The 13245-nt window shown below is 42.1% G+C and overlaps 1 protein-coding gene across 1 annotated transcript in view; it reads right to left on the bottom strand.

Annotated features, from left to right (window-relative positions):
* GATB (glutamyl-tRNA amidotransferase subunit B) overlaps positions 1-13245 on the bottom strand; it is a 38601-nt gene that overhangs the window by 10457 nt on the left and 14899 nt on the right. The window contains exons 5-9 of the mRNA XM_081021377.1: positions 12780-12902; positions 8060-8173; positions 5897-5981; positions 4924-4968; positions 2453-2642 (exon numbers count right to left, since the gene is read on the bottom strand). Coding sequence (XP_080877503.1) covers positions 2453-2642; positions 4924-4968; positions 5897-5981; positions 8060-8173; positions 12780-12902 — 557 coding nt within the window. The remainder of the gene's footprint in view (positions 1-2452; positions 2643-4923; positions 4969-5896; positions 5982-8059; positions 8174-12779; positions 12903-13245) is intronic.

The raw sequence follows: 13245 nt of genomic DNA, 5'->3' as shown, positions 1-13245 counted from the left end.
TTTCTTACTGCATATATTAGACACATATTCCTAAGAGCTTGATGAGATGTTCAGTCTGGTAGAAAGCCTACATATTTAACAAGTACACCGATGTGGATCTGTCTACTACTGCTGCCATTTTAAATTTCATACACACTCGCATGCAAGTCAAAGATGTCAGGAGATGTTTGGGGAGAATACTCGGGATGTATTGGAAATAACACCCTGGTCCCACAGCAACACTAACCCGCAGTCCACATGCCTAGTGTCCATTCAATCAAAGGAGAGATTTCAGCAGGAGCTCAGAGCAATTACCAGCCGTGTGCAGGCAGAACCAATCGGAAGGGGGGCCATTTGGTCCAGGGCCTCGAGCTCAAAGGGGGCCCCACATTTAGACACCAAATGCATCCCATAAGGCCGTAACTATCATATGTAATGTATAAAAAGCTGTTATTGTTGAAGCAGAGGCAAAAGTATGTGAACAGCTCAGTGAAATTAAAAGCATTTGGTGAAATTTTAGCAATATAAGCTAAACTTCAGAAAGTAGATATCACTTTTCACTAGCGAAAGGTGCTATTTTTCAGTGGTTTGGGGAAGTGTGGGATTTTCTCACTGCTGAAAATACTGGGAGCCAAATTACTTACTGTGAGCCGAGCAAAACCAGAGGTCCTTTTATGTATTTTTTATATTCACTGAAGATGCTGGAGGTCTTGGTGGAACAGCAACATAGTCCAAAGGATACCAAACTATATACATACATTAAAGCTTTATATCTTCTACCCTTATTTAGACCTGTGTTTCACCATACAATGCCTTATTCATTCTTGGACCATACCCTGCTTCAGCTACATGTACAACACTGAATTTATTGCCTTTGCTGAATAATGCTTGTTTCCTGCCTATTTTTATGCACAGGCTCTAATTATTTTATTTTTGGGGGCTCGTTACAGTTAATGTAGCCTGGTGGAAATTTAGAATACATACTTCAAAATCCCCCTAAGGATTAATGCAACACGAACTAACCAAAGAATAATAATAATATTTCATTACTGAAGGATGACTTTACTTTAATGCAATTTCCCCTGCACAATGCTTCCGCTAACAAGTTGGCAGGGAGTGTGGATCTTGCATTTTGAAGGTGTCCCAGTACCTATGCCATTTATTTAATGAGCACGCTTGGGCACTCTAACTTGAAAGACTGCTCATTAGATTTATGCATCCTCCCCATTAGAAATCTGTATGTATTCCTGATGTAGGCTTAAAACACCAACGGAAACTAGATGTCTCAGGTGAATTTAGATTGGCTGGACTCTCAGTAAATCAGAAGAAAAGAAATAGTGTTTGTGGAACAATACCCCCTCCCCAAGACCTAAATGTAGAGAGAATGGATGGCAGGGAGTCATTATTGGACCAAAAACTTTGATAGTACTCAATGGGTTGGCTCAATTGGCTCAGTGGGTTGGTACCATCTTCAGAATAAGCACCTGAGTTACTTTCTGCTCACCTATACAGGCTTCCAGAATAGGCCTGGTGTCCAAGTGTCAGAGAGACACATTAGACAGAAAGAGATGAGGAAGGAAAAAACACAGGAGAAAAGGCTAACATTAGTCAAAGCTGAGTACTCAGCAGAATGAAAGGAATCTAAGGTTAGGCTAGGCAGTCTCATTTATTTCCACTGCTAAAAAGGAGCCCTGGAGCCAGCATATATGTTACATGAAAGGGCTTGTTCATATAGTAGGCTTATGACAGATACATGCATGATTAAATTCCAGAAAAGTGTCACAGTTTCTTTCTAGTATTTAGAGTGCATTAACGTAAGTTTATGGTAGAATAATGGATCAAATGTCATAAAGCCATATGGTGCTGTTCTATGAATTTCTCCCCCTTTAAGCTACAAGGGTGGTCCAAAGGTCATGCATCCAAGAGAAGGTTAACAAAAAATTTAAAACTGCTTGGCGTGCGACTTTTCAATGTTACAGACAGCGATACTCCACGGAATATAGCCACAAGCTGAAGAATAATGTGGAAAAAGCCCTACTGGCCCAGCTCCTAAGATTGATTGAGCTGGTACATTAGGATGAGATGCACCAACTGGGCTCACAGAGCACATACTTTGATGCCAGCATTCCAGAGATAGCAGTGTTGTAGGCAAATACATTGAAAAAATTACAATACAGGAATGTTTTTAAGACAAAAAGGGTTTTGAGGCTACAATAACTAGCTATATATTTCAATTTACTATGATGCTGATGGACGCATGCCCCCCCCCCCCAAAAAGCAGGTATAGTTTCAGAGACCCTCTTGTGTACATTATCTGAGCAGAAACAGCCAAGCGTGTTGAACTCATTTTCTACGTAAGAAAAATCTATGAGAACTGACAGCTGGCTAATATGACATTTTTAGGAGTGTTTTCTGAAGCACTGAATCTTTTGAAGTTTCTTGGTTTACTTGAATGTTCAGTCAATAGACCTACCAATAAGGTGAAACTGTGCTGAGGCTGAATCCCATAACATTCAACAAGCTTTGCTCTCTTCGCACTGGGGAGGTCAGGAAGCCTCTCCCGAAGCCAATCAATATTCACCACTTGCCGGTCGCTTGTGTGAGCAGGCGAAGATTTAGAATCGCAAAGAATCAATGGAGGAAGGTTCGGCTCCGGCATAAACCTGGGAGAAAACAAAGGGAGGCTCCTCTGCTGTCCTTTTCACTTAAACCCTTTAGCTGCATCCCAGCCACCTGTGATGAAGTTGCTCCTTCTCCTAACAATTATGGGACTTAACGTAAGCAAACCAAAGTCCACAGAGTCCACAGCTGAGTGCAAGTCCTCTCAGCAGCAACATATAAGCCCCTGTGCCGAGGTGCATAGCCTCAAGCTGCCTTTTTTTTTTTTTTTTTTTTTTTGATGATCCGCCACTGGCTGTCAACAGCCAGCAACGGGGAGAAGGAATAAATTTAAGCCATTTTACGCCCTTCCAAAAAAACACAAACAAAATGCAGATGTCGCTTATCGTCCTCGGTGCCTAACAGGACCTGTGATTTCAGACCAACTGGGACTACAATCTGGCAAAAGGAAAAGGGAAGAATGACAGCCAGATGCTAGCAGTGTTCCACGCAGGTTGCAACCTCCCTCGTATTAGTCGGAGGAGTTTCAATGAAAGGAGGAAACCGTGCTAAAAGCCAAGTTGCCATCTTCAGTGGGGTGCCATGGCAAATAAATCTGAGTGACAACATCAAATGACAAGGGCTGCGCCGAAGAAGGGGCTGATTCAAGCCACCACAAAAACATGGCGATTAAAGAGCCTGCCTTGCACGAACAAATGATGGATTTGCAAACTTAAACAATTAAAGCGTTGCCATGTCTCTTTGCAAACAGCGGAGATGCATTCCTTGAAGAAGTTAGACTTAAGCTACACCCACTGCTTTCAAATCCAGATTTCAATAAACAAAAGCACAGTTTAAAAAGCAAATTTCACTATAGGTTTTGAATTGATTTATCCATGCTTTCTTTCTCCCCGTTTTTATTTTATTTTAAACAAAACATTCAAGTTCATCAGTTGAAGCAGTGAAACAGGCTGAGGCTAGCAGATGTGTAAAGAACTAATGAAATAGCCACAGCCCTCTCCTCACACAGTATCCTGCGATATAGGAAAATGAGGTCTAAAGAGGTTAGCACTGCATTAGCTACAGTGTTCAACTGCATTAGCTGTGGAAAAATCAAAACTCTATTGAAAAAAAGTACACCCACTTTTATCCATGTAGCAAGGATATTATGATCAAATGATGATGGACAACTGGAAGTGCTATTTATGCAGCTTTGAACATACCTGGAAGTGGGCTTTTAACAAATTTCAGCCGGTAATAAAAATTTGTAGCACAGACTACTAAAGAGGTGGCAGCTATTTCAAATATTTGAAGGGCTGTCAGAAAACAACAAATCAGATTTTTTTTCTGTTGTTCCAGAGGGTAGGAGCTAAACCCATTGGTTCAAAGTAAAAGGGGGAAAAAATTTAAAAAGAAAAAAATGATTTAAAGAGTAAACATTAGAAAGAACTTCATGATGGTATGAGCAATCTGACAGTAGAACAGACCAGCTTGGAGTGTGATATATTCTCAACTCACTTTTACTCAGTAGACGCATAGGTCATGGCTAACTTAGTTCCATTAATTTCAATGGGTTTACCTTTGGGAATACAACTCTGTCTTCTAGCAGCCAGGGATAGATTGCAAAGTCCTGACTGACGACCAGCAAACAAGAATGAATGTTATTTTCAGCCGTGGTCTGTCTTGGGATCATTTATAGAAAATTTTCTGGTTTGCCTTTCAGCCCTCTGGGCCCTCCAAGCTCGTTTACATTTATAGCAACAAAACACTAGTCTTGGTACAATAAAAATGAGAACAGTAAAACAGTTAGAGCATGGTGCTGATAACACCATGGTTGTGAGTTCATACGGGCCACCTGCCCATTAGACTAGATGACCCTTGGGTTTCCTTCCATCCCTACAATTCTATGATTCCAAAGTAAACTGACAATAAAAATCCACCAGAAGTCTGCAGAAGCCAGCATATCTTGACTAAAAGCCATTACTGAATAGGCCAGTTGAACCTGTCTTGGGAGAAAGAGGGTTGCTGCTATAGAGAAGACCCTCTCGCACACTACCTGCTAGTCTCAATGTGATTTGGCAGTGGAACATGGCAAGCATTACAAATTATAAACTTCACTGTTAAAATATTAATAAATGCATCAGAACAATATCCTCCCTCCCCGCACCTGTTGTAAGTCTAACCGAAGGGCAGCAGGTGACTAATTCTCTTCAGCTTCCTCTCAACTCCGAGGAATCACTCTGAGGTAATTACCATCACCAATGACTTGTCAACTCTGAGGAAGCCAAAAGGGAATCGCAACTTACAATGAAGAGTTTCCGTCAGAAACGATCTAAAGATAATTACCGATAGTCTTGTTTTCCTTCTTTGTCTCTCATTGCTATGGTGCGCCTAAAAAAATAAGGACAAAAAGTTAGGTTGGTTGACTGGTGCCAACAGTGAGGAATCCCCTACTGCAGCCAACCTAGCTGACTGCTCCTTGACAAGTGGGGTTCACTGGCATTTTAAGCTTCGAGTTCGTCCTTTGCAGCTTCATGGTTACCTGATGTCAGGTGTGGGGGCAGGTGGTCATGGTTTGGAAAAACAGCCTGCTGGATCTAATTTGGCCATAGGCCAGAGGTTCCTCATGGCCACCCTAACAGATAGTTTGGCATTACTGTACTCTTAGCAATTTAAATGCTTATCTCCGGAGCAGGCAGCCCTGTTTAGGGAAGCTTTTAATGTTTAATAGACTATTGTATTTTAATATTCTGTTGGAAGCCTCCCAGAGTGGCTGGGGAAACCCAGCCAGATGGGCGGGGTATAAATAATAAATTATTATTATTATTATTATTAATCTGCCGACTTCAGCGTCTATACATAGGAATCTTCCCACTCACAGAGGCATAATCACATGATTATCTCAGTATGTAACAGGTAGCAGGGGGGAAGAAACCTAGGCGCTTTGGTGGTTGTATGCCAAGTCCACCCTCTGTAGAATTTGACTTTCAGCATTTAAACACAAAAAGGAGAATGTGTAGAAAACCAAAACTACAAATATGGCAGAAAGCCAGATTGCCACAGGCAAGAACCATCACACAGAATTTCAAAGTACTTCCCTCATAGCTACCACATGTCCAGTGGCTGTATGAACAGGCCATGGGTCCATAATTCAAAATGATTTTGTTTAGGAACAGAGCATTAGATATGTTCAGGGTGGCTCTGTGGCTAATAATGCTGCCTTCCTCTCATCTGATATTTTTTTTTGAGGGGTGGAGGTGGGTATGTCCTTCCAATATGTAACAAACAATCCCCACCAATGGTAGAATGAAAAACTTACCCACGTTTAAAGTCAAAGGCTCTGGTTTCATTCAAAATAGTTCCTCCATTCTCCAGCTCTTCAATTTGCCTTTGTATTTCATAGTCTTAACAAAAAAAATAAATTAAGCTTAGTTGTGATGCACCTTTGCCTATTTTAAATTTTCAAACCTGGGGGGTTGGGGAGACACACACTTTAAAACGCTTATCAATGCCAAAGTAACAGAAATATTAGAGAATCACAAATAAACTGAATTGCTTTCTGACATTTAATTTATACCGTTTTTGGAAGGCATAAATTTTCAACACAATCCCATTCCAAAACACCCTGAAGTCATACAGCTGAAACGGTCATTCTGCTCTCATACAGACTAAGACTGACTGCACACTTTTATCTCCACCTTTATTCAAAAGGGCCTTTGTTGGACTAATTTCTTTTGGAGATCAAGAGCAAGTTCTGTGTTTTTTGACTCACCCCAAGATGCAAAAATAACCCGCATATACAGAAATATAATAAAGCTGCCTTACTCCAAGTGAAACCGCTGGTCCACCTGGCAGTGACAATCCAGGATTAAACTAGAGTCCTTCTGGTTCTCCCTGGAGATGCCACAGACTGACCTTTTTGTATGCAAAGCATGCGCTCTACCACTGAGCTACAAACTTTCCTCTAACATATAGTGGCACTCATAAATCTTGACTGAGTCCTGGAAGACATGCTTCCCAACCTGGCCTGGGACTGACTCCAGCTACAAAAGCTTAGGCTACTGAACAGACTTCTTGGGCTGAGGTATTGTTTAGGGGTTTTTGTTGTGGGGGATTGTTGCTGTTATATTACTATTTTTGAGTCTTTGTTTCAGATCTTACTATGATTTATGTGGAAACTGAGCAATTTGGTGGTGTACTTTTTGATGTTTTATTGATTGTTTATGACTATTTTTGTTACGTTTTGTGACTATGGTTTTTTCCCCATGTTGTAAGTGGCCCTGAGCATGGTTCTATCTATGGAAAGGCAGCATACGAACAAAATGATGTACAGTGGAACCTCAGGTTGCATACGTAATCCGTGATGGAGGCACGTCCGCAACCGGCAGCGTTTGTAACCTGCAGCGCCGCGTCTGCGCACGCTCGTGACGCAATTTGGTGTTTCTGCGCACGCGCGAGCGGCGAAACTCGGAAGTAACCCTTTCCAGTACTTCTGGGTTTCCCGCGGTCCGCAACCTGAAAACATGTAACTCGAAGCATTTGTAACCCGAGGTACCACTGTATGTATATCCCTGCATTGTAGGGGGTTCAGCTAGACAATATTCAGGCTCCCTCCCATGTTTCCCTTTCTCTATTTTGAGCCCAATAATTCTCTTGCATAGAAACATAGCAGCATCCGCCTCTTCATGCGACACTCACATTGCAGATGCACATTCTCTGTGGCTCACATACTTCCCCACCACCAGCACTCTGCATCTCTTGCGTCATCTAAGGGAATGTGGCCGTGCTACTATGGAACTAAAACTGTCATGGGCTAAACAGCAAGCCATTACATTTTGCTTTCTTTGTTGCAGAGGAGGCCCTGCTAACAAAAACCCACCAATCAACTGCCAGCCAAGAAATTATACTTTCCCTGTATTATAACACCACATTTCATGCATGTGCGCACACCTAATGGGCTAACATGCAATATAAGGTAATAACTTAAAACAAGGAAAACAGAATTAAGAAGAACAAATTAAACCAGCATGCTTGCATTTCAGCCAATTAAGTACCGTTTAAGTAGTTTGCAGGCACCTGGTCCTATTGATTACAGAAGTGATGGTACAAGCAGCCATTCCAAACAAGGAAGGCAGCAAAGAAGTTATGTTCCCGGTCAAGGTCTCATCCCCCAAAGGCTCGTTCCAATCATTGTATTTCTAGACCATCTGTGGCCAGGGGCAAAAGCTACACCCCAGTCACACAAAAGCCAAAGGTTTCTACACACAGAGACCGCTATTAACGCAAAACATTATTACAGTTCACAATGATGGATTTCAGCTAGGCTAAAAACATCAAAACAATGCATGCAACTTAGAGGTAGCAGGTTTGTATATATTATTAGCATAACCTGCCCAGTAACAGAAACTGATGTGGTTTTTTCTGGCATGGGATTCCAAACTCCCTGCCCAGATTTTCATTTGGGAGGAAGTGCTTCACTTACCTATGGCCTTGGCAAGAAATCGGGCACTGTTGATATTCTTCACTTCAGTCCTCACTCCAAGACGTTCTCCAGGGCGATGCACGGATACATTGGCATCTACTCTCAGTTGACCCTCTAAAGAGATATCAGCAGTAGAATGAGATTTCATCAAATGGAATTAATCCCACATTATCTGCAATTGGTTTGTACAGGGCTTCCAGTAAAAAGTTTGGGACAGGACATGGATTAGCTGTCCCTGAAGTGAATCAAAGGGCCATTTCTTCCTTCATGCCTGCATCTTTCTACACCTGAAGATCTAACAAGAAGGGATTGACAGTTCTGTCAGAGGCAACACACACACACACTGGAATCTCTTCTAGAGATTTGTCCCAAGTCGACATTTCTTAGCTGTGAACCAAGCACATGGACACCCCTCTCAAGCTAGCAGATGTATACATCTTAAGACACAGAAGCAATTGAGAGAATACCCAACCGTTTCAGAAATCAAATGGAATGAAGCTCTTACATCATTTCCAAGCTTCTAGACTCATTTTGAATAGACTTCAAGTCATTGCTTCAGAGCTATATGGGATTTGTGCAGCCATAGTCTGTTTTTTATATAAAAAATAGAGGACATGCCCCCCATTAAGGTTTTGTAGCTCAGATACAAATTCCTGGCAAGACTACATAGCACAGAGAACTGCGGCACAACATTTGGAATCTACTGTGCAAACTTTGTGCAATGTGACACCTCCTTTAATCAGACTTTGTTTCTTGAGGTTTTAACCAAACTAATAGTTGTACACGAAGGTCCTTTGATGATCCTCCCTAGGAAGAGAAGAGAAATCTGACCAAAGTCCCTAACGGCAAGCAGTGAAACCACAAAACGTCAAGACAGAATATGGCTTTTGTCTAGTATGAAACTATCATTTGAGGAGTTCACATGGCTCTGTCACAAAGCCAATTACTGCTCAGGGCAGATTTACTGAAGTGTCCTTGAAAATTTACGCCTCAAGGACAGGTGTCAGAAACCTGTTTTTGCCTTCCCTGCAAGGAACTGTAATCTTTGCCACAAATACAATTTCGAAGCCTTCCCAGCTGCCAAAAAGTGTCATACATATAGCCCTGTAGAAAGTGATGCAGAGGGCAATCTCCTGCAAAAGAGAATGCTGGGGTAGAAACACCACAACAAGCCTTTTTGAGTTATTATTCTTTGCTTTTCCACATCCTTTGAAAAACAGGTATTTAACAGTCTGGCAACCAATATAACACCCTCCCCAATAAACGCCATCCCGCTAAATGACACAGAACACACACTTTTGCATCTTCCTTCTTATCAACACTTACGTTAATGCCCTTTAAAGTGAAGCAAATATTGGATATTTACACAATGCAGTAAACAGCACAGGAATTGCATTTGTAAAGGATAAAAACTGATTGTCCAGCCAGTGTTAAGTCTTCTCAAGGGCACTTTCCAAAGACACAAGTGCTCCCATTCTATATTTTTGTGAAGAACACTAGGCAAGGAAAAGTGCTGGAGGACAGCGCCCTTCCTTTTAAGGTGTTCTCACAAAGCACATGTACATGGATGCAGTGTTTTTTTCTTTAAAAATGTTTAGGGGGTACTCTCATTTTGACTCAAGAAAATCACAATTTTATAGTTCACATTGTAAATACAGTAAATGGAAAAAAGTACAAATATTCACAAAATGTTTAGGGGCATGCGTACCCCTGCGCCCCCCAGGGGAAAAAAACACTGCATGGATGCAAGGAAATCTCATTGCCAGAATGATGGATGACTGCATGCTGCTGGTTTAGTTGTGGTTATGGATCTGTTTCTCCTCTGATCAACAGCTTCTGGCATACTTCACACAGGACGATTTTTACATTATAGTAAAGTATGTATACTGTAAGTGTGAAGTATGAAAAAGCATGAATACAACAAACTTGTGTTTGCAAGCACGTCTATCAAACAAGCACATCTGTCAGAGAGCTAGACTGCTCAAGAAACTGATTGGCTCAATAAATTGATTGGCTAATTTATGAATGAAAGAAGATACGTTTCACCTAGCTCAGTATTGTCCACTCAACATAGTTTCAGGCAGGCCTATCTGGAGATGTTCTTGAGCCAACACATACAGGAGCTCCTCGGTAGGCTTGTTAATGTGAAAAGGGTTCCCTCAAGACAGAAGGCCTGAACATCACTGACTGAAGCCATTGGACCTCTTGCTTATATTGAGAGCTCTATACACAACCAATTCTGTGGTTGCGTATGTATTTCACAAGCGCAGGAACCCAAACACAGCACCAACCATGCAGACAAAAAAATCTGCATCTTGTCCTTGAGACACATTTCATACTCCTATGATTCTACAAAATATCTATATGTAAATAAAGGTAAAGGTAAAGGGACCCCTGACCGTTAGGTCCAGTCGCGGGGTTGCGGTGCTCATCTTGCTTTATTGGCCGAGGGAACTGGTGTACAGCTTCCAGGTCATGTGGCCAGCATGACTAAGCCGCTTCTGGAGAACCAGAGCAGCGCACGGAAACGCCGTTTACCTTTCCGCCGGAGTGGTACCTATTTATCTACTTGCACTTCGTGCTTTCGAACTGCTAGGTTGGCAAGAGCTATATGTAAGTACATTTCCTCAAATCCTGAGGACTAGAAATATTTCTCTTTAAAAAAAAGGCAAATATTGTCAGATATTCTATGCCTGGGACCAAATTCCACAGGGCAATAATGAAACTGTAGAGTAACTGAAACTCTGCCTGCATTCCCTAAGACTTGAAATTGTATTTGTATTGAGTGGAAGTGAATCTCTACTACCTGTTCCCTTGGCCCACAGCTCATTTGTGGTTCTGCTATGTCCTTTATCACAATGCTCTTTCTGGATTAAGTGTCCATTAAGCAATTGCATGTTCTTAGACTCCTAGCTACAGATGAACTACTTATTGCTTACCCTTTGACAGGTCATACCTTCACCTTCATTTTTAGTTGACTTCAAAGTCCCACTCTTGTAGGTAGTAACCATGTGCTCAATCTACTCCTGGAGACTCTCGTAGACCCAAGGGCACGGCATGGCAATCAGACAGCTAGCATCTCCCCCCAAATGCCTTCACCTTTCCCGATTATCTTGCAATGAAGCCATGTACCTGATCTAGGCACACTGCAGGTACCTGCTATTGAAAGGATGGATGTTGAATTCAGCCTTTGTCTCCACACTCAATTGGAAGATAGATAAGGCAGGAAGGGGCAAACTTATCCTCAATGAGAAATAGCTCAGATAATACAAAAGTAGCCTCTGTATCACTGGCTGAAAAATGAATGTGGCTGAATCTGATAAGACTGCAGGAAAAAAATACCACTAGCAGACAGAGGAGCAAATGGTGCAAGCCCCACAAGTATTTCACAGCCAAAAATCCGCCATTGGAAAAAAGGGATGCAAATTAATGTGCATTCCCTGAAAATTATATCTTAAGGAATATGCTCCGTGTCAAGGCTTATGGGTGCTTGGTACTTCAGTTAAGTGTTGAAAATAAAAAAGAAGTCATCACAAAGAATACCTAAAAAGATGCCTTGGGCACCATTCAATACAAAAGCAGGAAACAAATGGAAACAAATAAATAATAAAAAGGATAAAAATCAATGAAACCTCTTCCAGGTTAAGGCTGCTTTCCTGAAAAAGTTCTTAGAAGCAACTGACACCACCAGCAGCAGGAACTATTGCAACGGTAAGCAGAGGAATTGGTGTTAGAGAAGGCAGCAGAAAGCAAGGGAAACCTCAAGTAAACTGACAAGGAGTGGCAGGCGCCATCATCCACTCCATGCCCCACTGAGGGTTTATTTGGAAGGCAGCTGCCCTATTTAAGTGGCTACAATTTTTCTCTGCTGATGATTTCTGAACAGGAGGGGCAGAAATAAGCAACGCTGCTGACCACTGTTCAGAAGCGCAGAGCCCACAGCAGACAGCGTGTTTCCTCCTAAATAATTATTGCTGCTTTCAGCAACTGTGAGGCTGCATGCTAAGACGAGAGTATGGAGGAAAAGGGGAGGTGCCAAGATGCACACAATATAATGAGGAATTGAGTGTGAGAGATGTTGATGCTTATTTATGAGCTCCAATATAGTAGTTTGTGGGGACCTTGATCTAGAATTAATTCTGAGGTGCTGGACGAATCCTAATATGCAATTGGTATATGTATACATACACATATACCCTACCATGTTAAGTGTTTGATATCAAACATCCACTGCTACCCGCATCGCTTGATCCTCCCTCCAAACCTTCCCAGGATTGCTCCCACATAGCTGAGGTGAGCCCAGAGATTAATAGTCGGGTTGCAACTGCAGTTCTTCCGAAGATTCTGCATCACAGCATCACTTGGAAGGAAGGCAAGCGGGCAAGGGGAGGGGGGAGGGAGAAGCAGCACAGAAGCCATCAGTCATTCCCTTCCTGCTAAGATTTATTATGTAAAATTTAGAAAGGCCTAGGAGTACAAAAGAATCTGAGCTGAAGATGAGGCAGCTGGGCCCCTCTTAGGCACCAGAGGCGCAAGTGACCTTAATTCAGAATCAGAAGATTTTGACGAAGGAAAAAAGGAACCAAAACACAACACGGCACCACAACAATACCGAATGATAAGCAGCTGGAAGGCAAAGTAAGTAAGATGCCGTGAAAGTGCCTTTGTGAGAGGAAAATTACAGTTGAGGAATGATAAACATGCCCTCCTAGGTCTCTACCTGCCATGTTTGCTTGGCTGCTCCCAAGAGCCTGCAGGATAAGCTGAAGCTCTCTCACTGCTGCAGCAGCCTCTTCCCCACAGCACATGTCGGGCTCCATGACAACCTCCATGAGGCCAACTCCTACCAGAGACAGACAAGAAATTCTGAACAGCAGCTTTTGATCTCATGTAAACAGTTCAGACATTAAAAATGAAGAGCCCACATGAAAAGTGCTTAAGCTTTTGTGTCAGGAGAAACTGGTAATCATTTATTATTTAATCACTGTCAAAACGCTTGGATCTGCAGAACCGGCACACGAACGCTCATTTCCCTCTATCACCAAGAGAAAAAACGAGGTCCAACATTTTTCAAGGGGAAAGCAGACAGCTCAAAAGCAGTGTTGAGTTGATTTAATATTTGTATCCCGCTTTTCCAGCAACAAAATGTCGAGCACAAAGAGGCTCGCAATAATCGCAGTAGCATT

This window comes from Podarcis pityusensis (genome assembly GCF_964106645.2).
Source record: "Podarcis pityusensis genome assembly, chromosome: 9".
NCBI lineage: Eukaryota > Metazoa > Chordata > Lepidosauria > Squamata > Lacertidae > Podarcis > Podarcis pityusensis.
The sequence above is the reverse complement of the archived record's forward strand: the minus strand, read 5'-3'. Positions and strand labels throughout refer to the sequence as shown.